This window comes from Dendropsophus ebraccatus, chromosome 3 (genome assembly GCF_027789765.1).
Source record: "Dendropsophus ebraccatus isolate aDenEbr1 chromosome 3, aDenEbr1.pat, whole genome shotgun sequence".
Taxonomy (NCBI): Eukaryota; Metazoa; Chordata; class Amphibia; order Anura; family Hylidae; genus Dendropsophus; species Dendropsophus ebraccatus.
The window spans coordinates 33301339-33322418 of record NC_091456.1 but is presented as its reverse complement, the minus strand read 5'-3'; the positions used below and the strand labels follow the sequence as shown (position 1 = coordinate 33322418).

Below are 21080 nucleotides of genomic sequence, written 5' to 3'. Positions count from 1 at the left end.
GCTCTTCATCCTGACCTTCTCTGGCCACCATCTCATCACCTGCTACTTGAGGCATGTTCACATTAGCCACAGGAACAGCTTCTGGTGGCTCTTCTACTACTGTGTGACCACCACTAACCTCACTGGATGCTACTACTGTGTGACCACCACTAACCTCACTGGATGCTACTACTGTGTGACCACCACTAACTTCACTGGATGCATAACTCAGGTCTATCTGGCTCTGTATTGTAACATAGTCATCCACACCAGGCTTACTGTCATAGACACAGGGGGCGCTCTCAGTCAAGCCACGTGCATACGGCTTCCTACCAGGCCAAGCACACCTGACTATCTCCATGCAACATTTCTGTCTACAACCATATTCACACTGGCCACTTTTTACCCTTCTTTTATTTTTTTCAAACAGCAGAAACACCACCAATAATGGGTTTGTATTATGACAAGAGAGTGACCTACAAAGTCAAATAGCATGTGAGAAGTGACTGTGGCAGTAAGCGGTATGTCTGCTGGGTGTGTGGGGCACGTTTTTCCCAAAGTGATGCAGTGAGAATGCATGTGATGTGGAAACATGGTGAAAATGTGTTGTGTATTCTCACCCGGCTGTTATGTGATAGCAGTAATGTCAACCCGCAGTTATGTGATAGCAGTAATGTTATGCCAGATATGCTGCCTAACATGCATTTAACCCATAACTATGTCACACAACCTGAGCAGGTAAATGATGTGTGTTCTACAGAGTTAGTTCCAGTGAATGCAGAGTGTGAACTAACCTCTAAAGCAGAAAAAGCAGTAGAGGGGATTAGCTCTAGTGTGCCCCTAAAGGTCATGATGTGTAATGACGAGAAGATTGCAATTTGTGTTGTGCCAACCGTCTCAGGCTCATGAGATGGCGATCCCAGCGAGTGAGTAACCCCCAGATTGTCACAATATATATGTTGTCTTGTTCATTCTAATTGGTTTTCTTTATAACAGGAAGAGTTTAATAGAGAAACAATTTAATATTGCTAACACATACTTGTTTGAGGGATCCTGGGGTCCATACTAGTTTATAAACCATGTATACTGGAATCCAGATAAAGGATGATGCCCCAATTAAGTATCCAATTGAAATAGTCCATTCAGGATACTTGTAGTCATATAGCATCAAAGGTGGTTGATCCATAAATGAGCTTACTATAATAAACTAAAGAGAAAGGCAGCCGATATGAAAATATTGTATGACAGCAGACAGATTTTTAGTAGTTTAAAACATGTAGGTAGTCTTATAGATAACATTTATTTCATGCAATTGTGCCATTTTTAAAAACCTTTGGCATGGCAAAAGTTTTGATCAGCCACAGTTTTAATGCTGATATCGGCACACATCTCTAGATATAGTGGGCTGAAGCATGCAGCAGGGCGTTTTACTCCCTGGCTTGGCACCGAATCGAACTTGTTGCAGGAGATGAGCTCTATAAACTTACAACTGAGCCATCTCCTGCAAAGCATCAGAGCAGACCCCGAGCCGATGCCCAGCTTCTTTACCAATCAGCTGTTCAGTGCCCCCACTGCAGTGAGAACTGAGTCAGAAGATGTTAGCTTGGTTCCCTGTGTAGCAGCAGCACCAGGGTACTGCAGCCCTAACTGCTATTGAAGTGAATAGGAGTTTAGGCTGCAGTATTGCCTGATGTGGGGCAGAAGATCAGATGAAAATCTAACCTGTCATTTCCTTCTAAATGAGAAGCATCATTGTCAGCAGGCAGAAATGCCTATTGTGAAGGTAATAATGGCAACAGCGCCGTTTACACTTTAAGGGTGCCTTCACACCTACCGGATCCACAGCGGATCTCACTTCTGCGGATTCGAAGCAAGAACCGCTGCGGATCCGGTATCAATTCACCCCTATGATAGCACATATTCGCAGCGCGATTAACATCCCGCTGTGAATATGTGCTTTAACTCCCTGGTGCCCGCAGCCCTGCTGTCGCATCTCCCATCCCCGGCCGCGGCACATCCCCCCATCCCGGCCACATCCCCCCATCAGCCCATCTCCGGCCCGCCACCGCGAGCATACATTACCTGCTCGGCGGCGCGGCTGCAGTGAGGCTTCCGGCTCCGGTCCCGCTCAGCTGATCTGAGCGGGACCGGAGCCGGCAGCCTCACTGCAGCCGTGCCGCCGAGCAGGTACTGTATGCTCTCGGCGTCGGGATGCGGGCTGGGCTGATGGGGGGATGTGGCGCCGCCGGGGATGGGGGATGCAACGGCGGGGCTGCGGGCACCAGGGACTTAAAGCACATATTCACAGCGGGATGTCAATCCCGCTGCGAATATATGCTATAATAGGGGTGAATGGTACTGGATCCGCAACGGTTCTCGCTTCGAATCCGCAGAAGTGAGATCCGCTGTGGATTCGGTAGGTGTGAAGGCACCCTAAAGCGTAACTGTCATTTCAGGGTCATTTTTTTTTGAAACATTAAATATCAACAGTACAAGCGATTTTAAGAAACTCTGTAATAGGTTTTATAAACCAAAAGAGTTTCCTTCTGGACTGAAAAAGCAATCTCCCAGCCTCCCCCCTGACTTCAGAAGCAGCAGGATTTCTGTGTCCATTATGTGGCTATGGAGAGGGGAAGGGCTGTTAGGAGTGACTGAGCACGAAGCAGTCCTGCACAGCACAACACCCTGCAATCTTCTCTCAGTAAGTTCATAGATAAGCACTGACCTTTTTGACCCCTGAATCCAGCGTTTTAGGTGCCCAGAGAGTCTACAAACAGCTGACCTTTATGTCACCTCTTCCTGCTCCCCCATCTCCCTCTGCCCCTCCCCCTTCATAGGCTTACAATGGAGAGAGCAGAACCCGTCTTCACTGGCTTCTCTGTAATGAAGACGTGTTTGCCTGATAATGCACAGATAAGAAGTCAGGGGGGGAGGCTGGGAGATTGCTTCTTGAGTACAGAAGGAGGCTTTTTTGGCTGATAAAACCTATTACAGAGTTTCTTAAAATCGCTTAGACTACTTATTTCTCCAATAAAAAAAATATATGACAGTTACGCTTTAAATCTCAGTAATCATAATTATAATGATTTGTTTTAGGAGTTTAAGAGGTGCTGGGACCTCCACAGATTCTGAGCACCCTGTTCCTCCTTACCACAAATAACATTCTCTTTAAGGCTATGTTCACACTACGTATGAGTCCGGCCGTAGTTCGTACGCAGCCGTACATGTGTGGCTGAAAGTATGGCTGTGGGAAAAATAGACATGCAGCCGGATTGCGAACATGCAGTCGAACCGCGAACATACACCCGTAGTACAGTTATGCTTCCCTAGCTTGTTTCGAAGCGATCTGAAACAGGTAATTTACTTTCGCCCAGCCCAATAAAACACACAGAACCTTTTGGATCTAAAAATCAAGTTCAATTTGGCTGAAATAAGTACTTCGTTAGGGACCGCATGGAAATCCACGGCCGTGAGTTGGAACAGTTCCGGCCGCAAACAATGGTCTTGTTCATTTGTCACGGCGCCGTATACGATCTAGCCGTAAGCTTATATGTAGTGTGCATTGTGCGGCCGTATATCGTATGCTTTCAAGCGAACGCATCAACCTCAAAACTACGTGCGTATATTCGCGGTTCGGACTACGGCCGGAAAGATACGTAGTGTGAACATAGCCTAAAGGGGTTATCCAGCGCTACAAAAACATGGCCACTTTTCCCCTACTGTTGTCTCCAGTTCAGGTGCAGTTTGCAATTAAGCTCCACTTTTACTTCAATGGAACGGAGTTTCAAAATCCCACCCAAACTGTAGACAACAGTAGGGGGAAAGTGGCCATGTTTTTGTAGCGCTGGATAACCCCTTTAATGGTAGTAATTGTAGTTTTAAAGAGAAATATACTTACAGCAAGAAATGCAGGACTGATTGCTACCCAGCAAACTCTCCAGTATAATCCAGGAGTAAAGCCTAGCATGGCCTTCACATCATTACAGAACCGTTGTATTCCTGTAAATTAAGTGTAACATTACTTGGACATTTACAGAATGAAATATTGTATAATATTAACTGGGGTGCCGCGTCTTTCTAGAGCGCATGTTCCCTTTAACCATGCTCTGCTCACTTAAATGTTTTGCCCACTCACTGAAGCACAGGTCAAGCGGGATGAACATTAATGTGCAGAGAATGGAGGACAGGAAGCTATTATTGTCCTAATCCTCCATTCATTTTCTTTTTTTTTTAATGGGGCACAGAAGGGGGCATTCTACTATAAGAGGCACAGCGAGGGGAATTTTACTATGTGGGGGTACACACCAGGGGGCAGTATTACTTGGGGGCAAAGAATGGGGAATTTTATTATGGGGGTGCACACCAGGGGTCATTTTTACTATGGGGGGGGCACAGCAAGGTACAATTTTATATGTTAGGGTACGCACCAAGGGGCATTTTACTATGTAGAAGTGCGTAGTAGAAGGCATTATTACTATATGAGTGGGGCACAGCAGGGGGCAATATTGCTATATGGGGCACAGCAGGGAGAGTATTATTTATATGGAGGCCGTAACGGGATCCTAAATACAGAGGACAAGTGCTGAGAATTCGGGCTTGGAGAACGTTATTGAATCCAAACAGTTTGACAGGCCCGCTCATTACTCCTAGGGAGTCCTGGAAAACATGTTTTCCAGTCATCCTTAGAGCTGCATCTAACTCCTTCAGCTACCGGTAATCAAATACAAAGAGTCTGGGTTTGGAGGACACTGAGCGTGCTCAAGGTTCTCTCTTCTCTATAAATTACTTTTTTTGTCTATTGTAGATTGATTAGTAGAGGTGCCCCGAGGGGAAAAAATTCCTAGAAGAGCCTTGCGGTGAAAAGCTGGCACCATACTGTTTGGATTAGATAGAGAATGTCTGTGAACAGCAATATTGTTAGGTCTGGTCACAGAGGCTCAATAGGATTCAGGTCTGGACTTTGTGCCATTCTAACATATGAATATGCTTTCATCCAAACAATACCAGTATAGCTCTGGCTGTATGTTTAGTTTTGTTGTCCTTCAGCGTTTCCTCGTATTAAGCGCCATCCACCTTTCCATACATAATATGCAAATTAGGGGATAAGGCCCACAGGGCGTTCTAATGGGCTGCAAAAGCCCAGCACAGTTTGACCCCTTCACCCTACACATGGAATAAAAGTCGAAAAGTATATATACAGTAAAGTGCAAGTGCTCAAACAATGTAGCAGGGCTCAAATGGTTAATACAACCAATGGGCAGTAACTTGAGGGGGAAGAAATGCACATAAGGTATGCAACATCACAAGAAGAGGGCTTGACAGTAAGGCACCAGTACGCCTATCACACATCCCCTGCCACAAACATGTGAACCAGCAATGGATGGTCTCGGGTCCACAACCCGACACACATTTTGCTACAATAGCTTCTTCCACGGTAGCGAAAAGTGTGATGCCTCAATTTTCATTAGGTCTGGTCCCCCTAAATTCAGGGTGGTTTGGCTTACATGTATCTAATGTGTATGACCACATTACATAGGGAAAATCACTTACACAGAATATTATAAACATCGGTTTAAACATGAATTGTTTAATTGTACATTAGAATGTTGAAGAATATGCCATTTATCTTACCATAAAACCAAGACACAGCAATTGCTTCTAAGAATACAACTGCAATGATAGAACAGCCAGCCCCAAATTCTTCAAGAAGCTTCACAACATATGCTCCTCCCTAATTGAATGACATAATAGTTGCATTAGACTTTACAGTAATATAGCCATAATGTGCTCATACCGCACAAGTAAGAAGGTTATTAACATGTAACATTTAATGTGTGGCAGATGTAATCAGAAAACCTTTATAACATGCTATTAGCAACAAATAAGGCTTAGTACCTGTATGGCTTAAAGGTGAAGTCCGGGCAGACTTATTGTTTTCACAAGTACCAGGAAGGGGGAGGATAAAAGAAATAACATGCTCTTACCTCCCCAACTCCAGCACTGGTGGCCTCATTCTGCCAATTCGATCGCCCGGTCCCCAGCCGTTTCCTGGTCCAAGTAGGGACCAGGGAACATGACTTGTCAGGTCCACGCAGCCAGTCAGAGGCCGAGGTGGGACCCTGCTACAGCCGCTAACTGGCTGAGCGGACTTGACACGTACCTTTCTAGCTACAAAGCGGCTGGGGACTGAATCATCAGCCACCAGCACTGGAGCCTGGGAGGGGAGGTAATAGCATGTTATTTCTTTTATCCTCCTCTCCCCAGTACTTGTGAAAAAAATAGGTTTGTCCAGAATTCACTTCAAAGGAAACCAGGCATTAGTTTCATGCTGCCGAAGCTAGAAGCCACAAGAAACACTGACTGACTTTGTTTACAATGATATATGGTACTTTGGTGGTAGTTCAGTATGAACACTCAGTTTTGTATATATATATATATATATATATATATATATATATATATACACACACACATACACACACACACTGATCTCCAAGGCAGCAGATATATAATTTTGCATGCTTTAGAATAGTTATTTGCCACTTTTCTTGTTGATTCAGTTATTCACTGGCAGATATAGCAGCAAACTCACTCAGAGCCCACCATAAGTGCACACCACGGAATCCATGCGGATAACTTCCTGCGGATTCTGTTGCTCACCCCTGCGTGCTCCCGCTTGAATCTTCGCCTGTCACATGGACTCCATTCTATGCTCAGGTAGATTCCGCTGTCCGCCCAAAGAATTGACATAGGAAGTCATCTGCACGGATTCCGTAGTGTGCACATACCCTAATAGTGGAAGACACACCTCCCCATAACACATGCTTTTCCCATGCTGAGTTGGTGGCAACATCAGTTTTAGAAATGTGTCTATGCTAGTGATGCTGCCTCAATTAAACTGCACTATTAGTTTCAATAGTTATGGCTTCTATGAAAATGTAAGAGGGATGCTCCGATGGTTCTCAGTGAAATATTTCCTGTCAAGTCAGGTCCTACCTGAGTTAAAGTGCTGAGTGAACCAGTAAAGCAGACTGTGACCAATCCGAGGACAAACAGCTCTCTCCGTTTACCCAAAATGTCTGGATATTCATCCATGATTGCAGTTATAACAGCTTCAAGGCCTCCAAACTAATGAAAAAATATTTAAAATTAAACATTTTTAGATAGCTGGCCCTTTGACTTCATTTTAATGATTAGTAGGGTGTCAGAAGCTGAAAGCCCCTCAATCAATTTTTTATTTATTTATTTATTTTTTGGGGGGGGGGGGGAGATTTAAAAAGTCGATTTAACCCCTTAATGACAAAGGGGGTATATTTACGCCCTATTGCCGGTAAGGGTGTTCAGAGCGGGGCCGCGCGGCGACCCCGCTCTGAACCGCGGCGGTCCCGGGTGCCGCTTGTAGCCCGGGACCGCAGGTATTAGCGTGCACGGTCCGATTGCCATGCCCGCTAATACAGTAATCAGATGCAGCTGTCAAACATGACAGCTGCATCCGATTACCGGACGCAGCGTCATCCCTGGTGACTAGTGGGGAGATTGCTCCTCCGGGATGTTATCCCGGAGGAGCGATCTCCGTTTCTGAAGCCGGCCGGGGACCGCTCCAAGATGGCGCCGTCCCCGACTCGGCACTCGTTTACTTCCGGCTGCAGCAGCCGGAAGTAAACGAGTGCCTATCTCATATGCTGCAGAGATCTCTATGAGAGATCAGATCACTTATACTAGAAGTCCCCTAGGGGGGGCGTCTAGTATAAGTGTAAAAGTAAAAAAAAAAGTGTCATTATTAATAAAAAGCCCCCTCCCCTAAAAAAAGTCTGAATCACCCCCCCTTTTCCCAGGTTATAAATAAAAGTAATTAAATACTTCTACAATCTTTTACTGAGTCAGATACTAAAACTTGTTCTTTTATTCTGTTTTTGTTTTCTGACTGTAATTTTTTGTTTTATTTTACTTTTCGTATATAATTATGGGGGCTGCCAGCCTGAGCTGTTTTTAACAGCATTTGGTGGCATGCTTTACAGCAAGCCTCATGGACGTAGATGACAATGGACAGAGTCTGTCCCCTTGAGATGAATGTGAAGCATTATTTTGCGTACTCTGTAAACCCATGAAGAGGTCATTACACAAGAAGCTGATATTGTCTCCTCCATCTGCTAGTGTCACATGTTGCTGCAATTTTGTACAGATCTTTATACAACAGCTTTTTCTCATCACAACAGACAAAAAAGAAAGTCTCACCTCAGTTTTAGCCCCAAATGTCACTAAAAATTATTTAAAAATATGTTTAACATAAAAACATTATTTAAGCAATAGGTTATTCTCTGATGACACATTCCCTTTAACCAGTTTACAAATGTGTTTGACATTTTATTTCTATTAAAACTGGGGCACTCTAATATAGGGGAGTTTTGAGTAAGGGCAACCAATAAGTAACGACACTCACTGAAACAACCCCATCCCAAAAAACATGCTGTCTATACAAATTAGCTTATCTGGCAGAAATTAGAACAATATGAATTTGATGGTATACGAGTTGACTTACTGTACTATCCAAACCAAGAGTGATCATCATCAGAAAGAATATAATGGCAAAGAAAGTTGAACCAACCATGTTAGCAATTGCTTCTGGATATGTTATAAATAGGAGGCTAGGTCCTGTGAAAGCAAGAGACAAAAAAAAATGCATATATGAGAATATTCTCACTACAGATTTATATATCAAATTATGCTGTAATACATAGCAATATATTTGCATTTTATATATTTTTAATGTAAAATTAACATTTTTGCAATAAATCTTTATATTCTGACTTTTTGTTTATTATTTTCAGTCAGTTTTTATTCTGTGTAATATCAAACAAACCACCCACTAATGGTATCTGTGAACTTGGAATACAAGTGGTTGTTTGGTTAGAAGACTTTAATCCCCTAAAGATTCCACATGAGCCCTTATTGTTTGTGACAGCAATTGTACTTTGCAATTACAGACTTAATTTTTCTATACAATATGCTGGAAAAATAATTTGCGATGTGAAATAAAAGAAAAACTTCTTCTATTTCATGTGTGTGTGTGTGTGTGTGTGTGTGTGTGTGTGTGTGTGTGGGGGGGGGGGGGGGGGGGGGGGTCATGTTTATGCCTTTTTTCCCTAGGGTAAAACTGACATGTTAGCCATGTTCTTCAAGTCAGTACGATAAAGCAAAAAGGTAACTTTTATTATATTTGGAGGCTTTTAAAAAATTAAAACCTTAAAAAATTTTTACTTTTTGGTCTGTGTGGCTATATGAGGTGTTATTTTTTTTGTGCCATGATCTGTACTTTCTAACAATTTTTCTGGATTTTATGTGACTAAAAATCTGCAATTTTGGCGTTTTTTTGCGCTTATGCTGTTTACCATGTGAGAACAGGAATGTAATAATTTAAAGTGACACTGCCATTATATATCGTGATATAAAGCAAGTTTGCATTATACATTCATTATTATTTTTTAAGTTATGGCAAACACGGCACTTCCTGTTTTCTGAGTTTTTTCTCAAAAAACAGGAAACAGTCAGAAAACAGGAAGTCCTGTGTATTTTAAGCCATCTGAGCACTCACAGAGAGAAGGCAGTCGTGTTATTGATGGACATATTGAGCCGTGACTTTCTGTACTGGCCGGAATTCCTGTGTTTAGTCTGTTTTTTTCAACCAGCACTAGTTAGAAAATCTGCCTTAAGGGTGCCTTCACACCTACCGTATCGCAGTAGAAAATCCGCTGCGAATCCGCAGCAGATCCGCAGCAGATTTAACTAAATGAATGAACACAGCATTAAATACGCACTGTCAAATCCGCTGCGGATTCGCAGCAGATTTGTAAGTGCGGATTTAGTGCTGTGTTCATTCATTTAGTTAAATCTGCTGCGGATTCGCAGCGGATTTTCTACTGCGATACGGTAGGTGTGAAGGCACCCTAAGATTGGAGATTGGACCTGGATTTCTGGTAAGTTCAGCTTTGTTTTATAGCAAAAAATAATGAATGTATATTGCAAACTTGCTTCATTTCACATCTGCTGTTGACTTAGATTTCAAAAGTTATAATGACAGTGACACTTTGAGTGATTCTGCAGTAGGCAATACCAAATATGTACACTACCGTTTAAAAGTTTGGGGTCACATTGAAATGTCCTTATTTTTGAAGGAAAAGCACTGTACTTTTCAATGAAGATAACTTTAAACTAGTCCTAACTTTAAACAAATACACTCTATACATTGCTAATGTGGTAAATGACTATTGTAGCTGCAAATGTATGGTTTTTGGTGCAATATCTACATAGGTGTATAGAGGCCCATTTCCAGCAACTATCACTCCAGTGTTCTAATGGTACAATGTGTTTGCTCATTGGCTCAGAAGGCTAATTGATGATTAGAAAACCCTTGTGCAATCATGTTCACACATCTGAAAAAAGTCTAGCTCCTTACAGAAGCTACAAAACTGACCTTCCTTTGAGCAGATTGTGTTTCTAGAGCATCACATTTGTGGGGTAAATTAAACGCTCAACATGGCCAGAAAAATAGAACGTTCATCTGAAACTCGACAGTCTATTCTTGTTCTTAGAAATGAAGGCTATTCCATGCGAGAAATTGCTAAGAAATTGAAGATTTCCTACAACGGTGTGTACTACTCCCTTCAGAAAACAGCACATACAGGCTCTAACCAGAGTAGAAAAAGAAGTGGGAGGCCGCGTTGCACAACTAAGCAAGAAGATAAGCACATTAGAGTCTCTAGTTTGAGAAACAGACGCCTCACAGGTCCACAATTGGCATCTTCATTAAATAGTACCCGCAAAATACCAGTGTCAACATCTACAGTGAAGAGGCGGCTGCGGGATTTTGGGCTTCAGGGCAGAGTGGCAAAGAAAAAGCCATATCTGAGACTGGCCAATAAAAGAAAAAGATTAAGATGGGCAAAAGAACACAGACATTGGACAGAGGAAGACTGGAAAAAAGTGTTGTGGACGGATGAATCCCAGTTTGAGGTGTTTGGATCACAAAGAAGAACGTTTGTGAGACGCAGAACAAATGAAAAGATGCTGGAAGAATGCCTGACGCCATCTGTTCAGCATGGTGGAGGTAATGTGATGGTCTGGGGTTGCTTTGGTGCTGGTAAGGTGGGAGATTTGTACAGGGTAAAAGGGATTCTGAATAAGGAAGGCTATCGCTCAATTTTGAAACTCCATGCCATACCCAGTGGACAGCGCTTGATTGGAGCCAATTTCATCCTACAACAGGACAATGACCCTAAACACACCTCCAAATTGTGCAAGAACTATTTACAGCAGAAGCAGGCAGCTGGTATTCTATCAGTAATGGAGTGGCCAGCGCAGTCACCAGATCTGAACCCCATTGAGCAGTTGTGGGAGCAGCTTGACCGTATGGTACGCCAGAAGTGCCCATCCAACCAATCCAACTTGTGGGAGCTGCTTCTAGAAGCTTGGGATGCAATTTCTCCAGCTTACCTCAACAGATTAATAGCTAGAATGCCAAAGGTGTGCAATGCTGTAATTGCTGCAAAAGGTGGATTCTTTGACGAAAGCAAAGTTTGATGTAAAAACAATATTATTTCAAATACAAATCATTATTTCTAACCTTATCAATGTCTTGACTCTATTTTCTATTCATTTCACAACGTATGGTGGTGAATAAGTGTGACTTTTCATGGAAAACACAAAATTGTTTGGGTGACCCCAAACTTTTGAACGGTAGTGTATGTATATATTTTTTGTAAATGGGAAAAAGGGGGTGATTTCAATTTTTATTATGTAATGAGATTTTTTATTTATCAAACATATGTACTGTATTGATCTATGAGATCAGTGCTCCATTACTATCGGCTTTTGGAGCCCATAGTAATCAAGTGCTGAGCCGGGATCAGCAGCATTGACAGCTGCAAGTAAATGGCTAATTAGCTGGGAGCTGATAGCAGCCGAAAGCCACATAGTTCAGAGCAGGGTCACGGCATGACCCCTCTTTTACCTCCCCTAAGGACGCAATGGCATGTGGGTACGTCATGTGTCCTTAAGGGTTAAAGGGATTGTCCGGTGGTCGGCCTTTCTTAATATATTGCTGCTGATGCATATAAAACAATAAACATGTTATCCTTATCTGTCTGTGGTGCTTTGGTTACTGACTGAGACGGGACAGCTCCGTGGCCATTGATTGGCTAAGCAGACTGTCACTCTCGAGAAGAGTTTGTCACTGCAGTCAGTGGGGGACACAGGCGACACCAGAGAAGGACACAGACAGACTGTGCAAAGGTAAGGACATGTTTATTGTTTTATGTGCATCAGCAGCACTATATGAAAATATGCCGACCGCTGGACAACCCCTCTAATCTGCTGTTATGGTTCCATAGCACTAGCCATAGCATGGGGCACTGAGAATGAAGGCAATTCTCCTACTTTCATCCTCAGTGTGAAAATTTGTTAAATCTATAATTTGATTAATATTTAAATTGGGCAGTTTGGTGCACTGGGGACGAGTCCTCCGCTCTTCATTTTCATCAGGCACTCTGCAGTAATGAGCACCAGATTCAAGAGAGAATTAGTGCACCAGTGCAGTACTCTGCTCCCATGCACTAAACTGACAAATTTACATATGGATTAAACTGAAGATTTCACATAAATAATGCTAAGGATGAAGGTAAGAAAATTACCTCCAGTCTCAGCGTACCTGGCGCTATAGAAACATAACAGCATGTTAGAGTCTTTTAACCTTCAAAATCTGTGTCTGAAGAAAGCGTCATAATGCTTTAAAATATTTTCAGCTGGCTCATTGTTTCTATTGGTGATTTGTTTTTGTTTTTTCTTTTGGGGGGGTGCAGTTTGTATCCAAAATATCTTGGAATTAATTACTCTCTTCAACCATTAATATTTTTTTCAATATAATATTGAATAAAAGAAGAAATGTCTGAGTTCACCTTTGTCTTTTGCAACATCTTCTACTTCAACATCACGCATTTCAGCCATATAACCCAGTACTGTAAAAATTACAAATCCAGACAGGAAGCTGGTCAAACAGTTAACCACACTGGTGATAATAGCATCTCTGAAAGGCATTCAAAGTAGATACAAGGTTAGGTTCCTGTCACTGTAATAGTTCTAGTAATTAAGATGTCACACTTTTTACTCAAAAGGGGCACAATTTTTTTTTAACTTTTAAATAACCTGGTTTAGAAAGTTATATGGATTTGTAATTTACTTCTATTAAAAAATCTCAAGTCTTCCAGTACTTATCAGCTGCTGTATTTCCTGCAGAAAATAGTGGATTTTCTCCAGTCTGAGGGCGGGTTCACACTACGGAATTCTCGCGGACAATGTCCACGGAATTCCGTCAGCTGTCCGCCCGCACGGGCACGTGCTTTTCCGCCGGCTCCATAGACACCATTCTATGGGCCGGCGTATTCTGCGATCCGCTGAAAGAAGTGACATGACACTTCTTTCAGCGTATAGCGGAATACGCCGGCCCATAGAATAGTGTCTATGGGGCCGGCGGAAAGGCGCCCAGATGTGCGGGCGGACAGCGGACGAAATTCCACGGACATTGTCCACGAGAATTCCGTAGTGTGAACCCGCCCTGACACAGTGCTCTCTGCTGCCACCTCTATCCATGTCAGTAACTGTCCAGAGTAGTAGCAAATCCCCAAATAAAACCTTTCCTGCTTTGGACAGTTCCTGACATGGACAGAGGTGGCAGTAAAGAGCACTGTGTCAGACTGGAAAGAATAAACCACTTCCTGCAGGACATACACGAGCTGATAAGTACTGGAAGACTTGAGATTTTTTAATAGACGTAAATTACAAATCTATATAACTTTCTGAATGCAGCTGATTTGAAAATAAACATTTTTTTTTCACTGGAGTACCCCTTTAATATGGTTGAAACAGAAATAGATTAGTTTATTTGAATTTTTTCTTATCTGATGTTTTGCAAGAAAGGGGACAAGTACACTCCAGAAAAAAAATTACATCAAGAGTAAGGAATGTAATCCCGAAATACTGAAGCAATAACACATCAAGACATCAGCCTAAAAGTTCAAACTGGATCATAACTGAGTCTTCGAGCAAGACATCTAGAATAGAAAATACAGACAGCACTCCATAGTGCAGAATCGTAGGTAAGATGTACAATTGTAGGTAGGAGTACAACAGTACTGGCGCTGAAATTTTTTTCCTCTCCCTTTCCCTCCGGGACATGGGAAAGAATGCCCGCTCAGGATGTCCAGTACCTTCACTGTGTCTCCACGATATCGGATGATTGCAACCACCCCCCCCCCTTTTTTTTCTTTTTTCCCCTTGTCTTGTGGATGTTTGTGTGTAGTGTCGGGAATGTATAGTTGCATGTTCTTTGTTGGTTCTTTGATGTAATGTTTGCTGTGGATAGAAAGTTCTTGCATAGGACCTGACCAGGACGAATTACAAAATGTTAATTTAATATGGTAATTTTATAATGTTGCTTCTTATATTTTTTGCTATTCTTATGGCTTCTGCCTTGATTTTCTCATGTTGGCCTATTGTTTGGCCTTGAAGTTAAGCCTATGTTAGGCTACTTTTGTGCATACCTTTTTTGAAAAAAAAAAAAAAAAAAAACTCTTTGAAAACCAGAAGGCTTAGGGCCCTATTCCACGGGAGCGATAATAGGCCAGATTCGGCCGATTATCACTCGGTGAAATAGAGAGAACGATCAGCCGTTGATCGTGTCATCTGCTGATCGTTCATTTAGGGCCAGACCTAAAATCATCGGTCCCCCACCACGCATCGCTACGGTGGAATAGCGGTGCGCGCCGGCGACCGACGATTTGAGAAGCAGCCCCATACTTTACCTGTCCGGGCTTCTCCTGCACTCCATCTTCCTCACCGGGTCCCGCTTGCGGTATCAGCAGCTCCGGAGCGAACTGACTGAGCAGTCAGACCGCTCAGCCAATCACAGGCCAGGACCGCCGCGGACAGTGATTGGCTGAGCGGTCTGACAGCTCAGTCAGGCCGCACCAAAGCTGATGCTACGCCGCGGGACCCGGGGAGGAAGACGGAGCGGAGGAGAAGCCCGGACAGGTAATGTATTGCTGCAAGGACCTCGGTAATGATGTCCCTGCAGCCCTTGCTTAACGATCATCGGGGCCGTGTAATAGGCCCAGTAAACGAGCGCCGATCTAGCAGATCGGCACTCGTTTACATCGTGGAATAGGGCCCTTACTCTAAACGAAGGATCTAAGAAAGTGAGCACCGACGAGGAAAAGGCATAAGCCGTTGTCTGCTCTCTCGACAACCTTTAAGAAAGCAACAGTTTGTGCCAATGCAAGTATCTCCTTTGTTAGTTCCCTAGCCAGTTTGTTGTCCACCAACTTTGTAATGCTTCACTATATATTTTCTAGTTTAGATTTATGAGCCTCTTTTTTTCCCAACTTTAGTTCTCTGTCATAGTGTCCTTTGTATTTCCCTTTTACTTACTTTTTTATTAGGTGGTATTCATTGAAATTATGCAGTACAGTAACAGTATCACAACAACTGCAATGTGGTGTGATCACAACCTTAGGTTTATGTGTCAATGTTAGAAAATAAATTACAGACTAATTTATATTATTAAAAATAGCAAAAAGGGAATGGGCACAACTATTCTACAAAATTACAAAAATTGGGGTGCATATTACAATTGTGACAAGTCAAAAAGAGAAAATCACTGAAAATGTGCAAACCCATATATTCTAAAAAAAAATAACCTTACTTATTTATGGATATATCTATTGATTTATCCATTACTGCAAAACTATAGAGGGAATAAAAGAAGGGCAGAAGTGAATGCAGAAAATAATAAGATATACAATACACTATACAAAGAATTATTGTGTAAGCTTAATATCACCCCATAGAACCCCCAGAGCACGGAACAAAAAAAAAACTGGTAACTAAATATGCAATACTTGAAAAATCAACAAATTTATATTGTCAGACAGTAAAATCCTACCGGTAACAGTTGTTGTTGAATGGATTGTAACTTGCCAATGCTAGAAGAACGCCAAATCCAGGCCCCAGTGAGAAAAATATCTGAGCTGCGGCATCGATCCATACCTGGAAAGAAAACATGTTACATTAGCTGATAAGATGTATTTCTGTCTGGAATTACAGGCAATAAATGCAGCATATTCCTGTAGCTGAAATTTGTAGAAAGTTTTACCTAGTCTCATTCACATGCTATGAAACCAAAATATGTGCAGAAATAGACCTATAGCTCAGATTTTACACATGCATTATTTAAGTCCTTTCAACGTATTTTTACCCTTTGCAGTGCAAAGGGCAAAATCTGCAGGACAAAATTTGTAGAATGTGAATTTTGCATTAGAAACCCATGGCAGATTCACAGTGGAGAAATTTGCTGCATGAGGGTGGAATTACACAATACTGGTTTCTATTAATGTCTATGGCACTCCGTTCTCACAGCAGATTTTCATTCCACTTGACTTCCAATTTACTGTATCGTGCTATAGACTGTAAAAATTAACTACTCAGCTCCCGACACCAACCTTACCTGTCATGGTTCCCCCTGCGCACTCCCACATGCCTCTCTGGGTCCATACTCAGTGACAGCCCACTTAGCCAATCACTGCCTGCAGCAAAACTGCACAGTGATTGGCTTGGCTTACCTGTCAGTATGTGGGGACCCAGAGAAGCATGCAGGAGCATGCTGGTGTAATACTGCCAGGTAAGCATGGTGTAGGGAGCTAAGTAGTTAGCTTTTACCAGTCTATAGCACGGTATTCTCACAGCAGAATATAAATCCACTGCGGGAATAGAGTGCCAGAGACTTAAAGAGGAATCAGTATTGCGGCGGATTTTACTGCGAGGAACTCGCTGTGTGAAATCTGCTGAGATGTCTGAATCCACCCTAGGTCTCAATTTGCCATTAGTCATTCGTTGTTGTGTGCCACAGTGTTGAGGGCAGCACTTTGGTGAGTAAAAGCGTTAAATACTTTTGAAGAAGTTGCCGTTGTCATGCTGTAAGCAAAAATTATTATCTCTAGAAATGATCGAATGTACAGTAAAAAGTACAGTCAAGTCCATGCCGCTCCATACTGCTCTTTCCCTTCTACCAGTTTCCCAGGACTGGATCCAGCATTTCCAGGCAGCTGGAGCAGAGGAGCATGGATTTCAAAGGCAGCAGGCTGATAAGCCAAAGTGATTTGCTTTGTGTTTTACTGTAAATTCGCTCATCTCTATCTCCTTTTGGTGGAATCCACATGAATAAAAACTGATTAAAATTTTTAGTATCATGTAGAATGCTGTAATTGCTCAGTTTCCCAGCTAATATAATGTACACAACCCTTTTTATAAGGGTGTGTTTACATTGTGGATGAATAATCCTTTAGTGGTCAATTCTTTAGCAGGATGTGTCAGCTGAACATATGCCAAGCAGCTATGACATGAATTCATGCCCTGCAGTAGCGAGGGGAAATGCAGAGTCCTTAGGCTGAGTTATAAACACATTTTTATCATGAGACTACCTCAGTAGTATCTGCTGTGCATGAAGGCTTCAATAACTTCTTTCCTCTTGATATACATCAAAATAATTGTATATGAAAATAAATCAGTAGTAATAAATCAAAACTTTTGAACATAATATGGTTTTAATGGTACTGACCTTCTTTTTGGCATACAGTATTTTCCGGCGTATAAGATGACCCCTGACTTTCAAGAAGATTGTCACGGGCTCACCTTAAAGGGGTAGTGCGGCGGTAAAAAATTATTCACAGAATAACACACATTACAAAGTTATACAACTTTGTAATGTATGTTATGTCTGTGAATGGCCCCCTTCCCCGTGTCCCACCACCCCCACCCGTGTACCCGGAAGTGTAGTGCATTATACATACCTGATCCGTGCCGACACGCGTCCGCCATCTTGTGCCAAACGTCATCTTCGGCCGGCCGGCCCGAACACCTTCGATCTTCCCGAGTGCCGGCCGCCCTCTTTCGCGTCATCAGCTGCTCAGCCGCGATTGGCACAGTTATGCTCAGCACAGTTATGCTCAGCCAATCGCGGCTGAGCAACTGATGACGCGAAAGAGGGCGGCCGGCACTCGGGAAGATCGAAGGTGTTCGGGCCGGACGGCCGAAGATGACGTTTGGCACAAGATGGCGGACGGGCGCGACACAGATCAGGTAATGTATAATGCACTACACTTCTGGGTACACGGGTGGGGGTGGTGGGACACGGGGAAGGGGGCCATTCACAGACATAACATACATTACAAAGTTGTATAACTTTGTAATGTGTGTTATTCTGTGAATAATTTTTTACCGCCGCACTACCCCTTTAAACACCGGAAAATGGTAACCCCTGCCTGACCGCAGCCCTGCTGTGGTCAGGCAGGGGTTAACTGCAGCTAAATTAAAAAAACTAACAGTTAACTTACCTGGGGCCCGTTCCAAGCCTTCGCGCGCCTCCTGTCCTGTTCCCGGCGCAGGCAGTGTGACATACACTGACTGCGCCGGGGATCCCCGAAGCTCTCCCAAGCAGCCGAGTGTCTTATTAAAGAAGCTCAGAGATGCTCGGCTGCCGAGAGAGCTTCGGAAGAATGACAGAGGCTTTGGGTACTTCCGCAGTGCGACCGTGGTGTTTAAGTGTAAGTGACAGTGTGACTGCGGGGGTCCCGATCACTTTAACAGATCGCCGAAGGTCTCTTACCTCCCTCCGTGTGGTCCAATTGGCGCTTTGCTGATTGAGTCTGCCACAGGCAGGCTCAATCAGCAAAACGCCAATTACACTGATCAATGCTATGCCTGTGGCATAGCATTATACAGTGTATGTTATGTAATAATTGTATGTAAAAGTCCCCCAAGGGGACTTAAATAGCCCCTCCCCCAATAAAAGTTAAAATCACCCCCCTTTCCCATTTGAGAAATAAAACATATAAAAATAAATAAATGAACAAATTATATACTGTAGCATGCGTAATTGTCTGATGTATTAAAATATAACAAACGAAAAGAGGAAAAGAAGCGCCAGGATTACCAATTTTTTTGTCACATTATGTATAAAAAAGTTTATTAAAAGTGATCAAAACGTCCAATCTATACAAATATGGTATAAATAAAAAGAAGAGATCATGGCGCAAAAAATGACACCCCATTCAGCCCCATAGGTGTAAAACTAAAACCGTTATAAGAGTCACAAAAGGACCATTTTATTAATAACTATTTGCAAAAAAAAAAAAAGGATTTCAATTTAAAAAAAAAACAAAAAACTGAAAAATCTGTATATGGTTATGTTCGGACTGACCTGTAGAATAATGGTATCATGTCGCTTTTACCGTATAGTGCATTGCGTAGACACAGGAACCCCCCCCCCCAAATTACCATATTGCATCCTTTTTTCCAATTTATATTTTCATAAATAATATTTTTGGGGTTCCATCATACATGTTATGGTAAAAAGAAAGACACCATTACATAGTACACCTATTCCCGGACAAAAACAATCCCTTACATGGCCCTGTAAATAAAAAATATGAAAGTGCTAGAGATCTTAGAATGGGAGGAGGAATAAATGAAAACGCAAAACTGAAAATTGGCGCAGTCCACTGGGTCATTTGGGGCTTCAAATGGTTAAAAAAGCCCATAATAACCTGTCCAGCTCTCCAGAACAAATGGTCCTGTGATTTCTCATCAGTCTCAACTTATATTGCAGCAGTGATGAGATACTGTAAAGCAAATCACTGCAGTAACCAATCATAGACTGCAGCTGTCATTTATTGTAAATACTGGCATCACGTTATGCACCCATATAACACACACACACACATATATGGATAGATAGATAGATAGATAGATAGATAGATAGATAGATAGATAGATAGATAGATAGATTCGGTAAACATAAATACAATTAGATCAGATCTTACCTAGATGTGGATGTCACTTAACATTATAATTAGAAAGTATAGGATTGATTGAATTTCAAATTTTAAAGAGATCCCTGGTCTGTAATTACAGACAGGAAGTCTATTGTAATTTATGATTTGCAATACAGAGGAGAATGCATTAATACTATATTGAGAAAAATGAGATGCGTAATTGAATGAAACATTTACATTTCCAAGGGCTTCCTTTGCCTCTACATGGGACATTACAATGCAATATTTACTATTCACATCTCTGATCTAATAAATTCTGCAAATACAAGCATGTCTGATGTGAAACCAGCTGCCAGTACATAAGCAGGCATAGGGCTCAATAGGAGTGAATCTTATTAGCTTTTGTGTTATTCTGTCTCATCAGGTTACAGGGGTATAAAGCATTTCATGTCTCAAAGACATGTAACTTTCTCCCATATTATGTACGATACACATACAAGGTATTTTATAACATTTACTTGACACAAGTTACAGATTCAGTCCAACTATGGAATGGCAGAAAAAAGTCCCACTAAATTAGAAACATGCATTGTTCTTAACCCATTTCACTTAGTAATATAAATTTCGAACATGTATTGAACAGTTCATTCAAATCTTTTATGTAGTCAGCTAAAAGCATATTACATTACAGTGTTGACATTAAAGGGGTAGTTCAGCAAAAAATAAAAATTCTTTCAAATCAACTGGTGCCAGAGATTTGTAATTTACTTCTATTAAAAAATCTCAAGTCTTCTTTCCAGTTCCTGACATGGACAGAGGTGGCAGCCGAGAGCACTGTGTCAGACTGAAAAGAATACACCATTTATTCCCTCTTCTGGCCAGGAATATGCGTCATAGGGAAGGAGGTGTGTTTAATAAGACAGGTAAATGCTTATAGTAATGATTATGTCCCGGGCACTTACTCGTCTGTATTAAACACACCCCTTTTCATATGACGCATATTTCTGGCTGGAAGAAGGGCTGAATGCTTGAAACAGCTGTTGCACCAGGGATCACATTCTGCCCCATAATCCCCTCCCTGCTCCACGATACATGTGAAATAAAGCTGAGCCTTCTACTGATATTGTCGAGTGCTGGATTTTATTTCATCTGCCTCAAACTATACACAATACTTTCACTACCCATTCACACTCGGGCAGGTGGCATAAAAGAGGCAACCCACTC

At 42.1% G+C, this 21080-nt stretch overlaps 1 protein-coding gene across 1 annotated transcript in view; it reads right to left on the bottom strand.

Moving 5' to 3' along the window:
• Window positions 1-952: 952 nt before the first annotated feature.
• LOC138786425 (sodium-dependent serotonin transporter-like) overlaps window positions 953-21080 on the bottom strand; it is a 66363-nt gene continuing 46235 nt past the window's right edge. Inside the window, exons 9-16 of the mRNA XM_069963414.1 lie at window positions 15971-16074; window positions 12930-13057; window positions 8519-8631; window positions 6976-7107; window positions 5611-5710; window positions 3878-3978; window positions 1019-1186; window positions 953-964 (exon numbers count right to left, since the gene is read on the bottom strand). Coding sequence (XP_069819515.1) covers window positions 953-964; window positions 1019-1186; window positions 3878-3978; window positions 5611-5710; window positions 6976-7107; window positions 8519-8631; window positions 12930-13057; window positions 15971-16074 — 858 coding nt within the window. The remainder of the gene's footprint in view (window positions 965-1018; window positions 1187-3877; window positions 3979-5610; window positions 5711-6975; window positions 7108-8518; window positions 8632-12929; window positions 13058-15970; window positions 16075-21080) is intronic.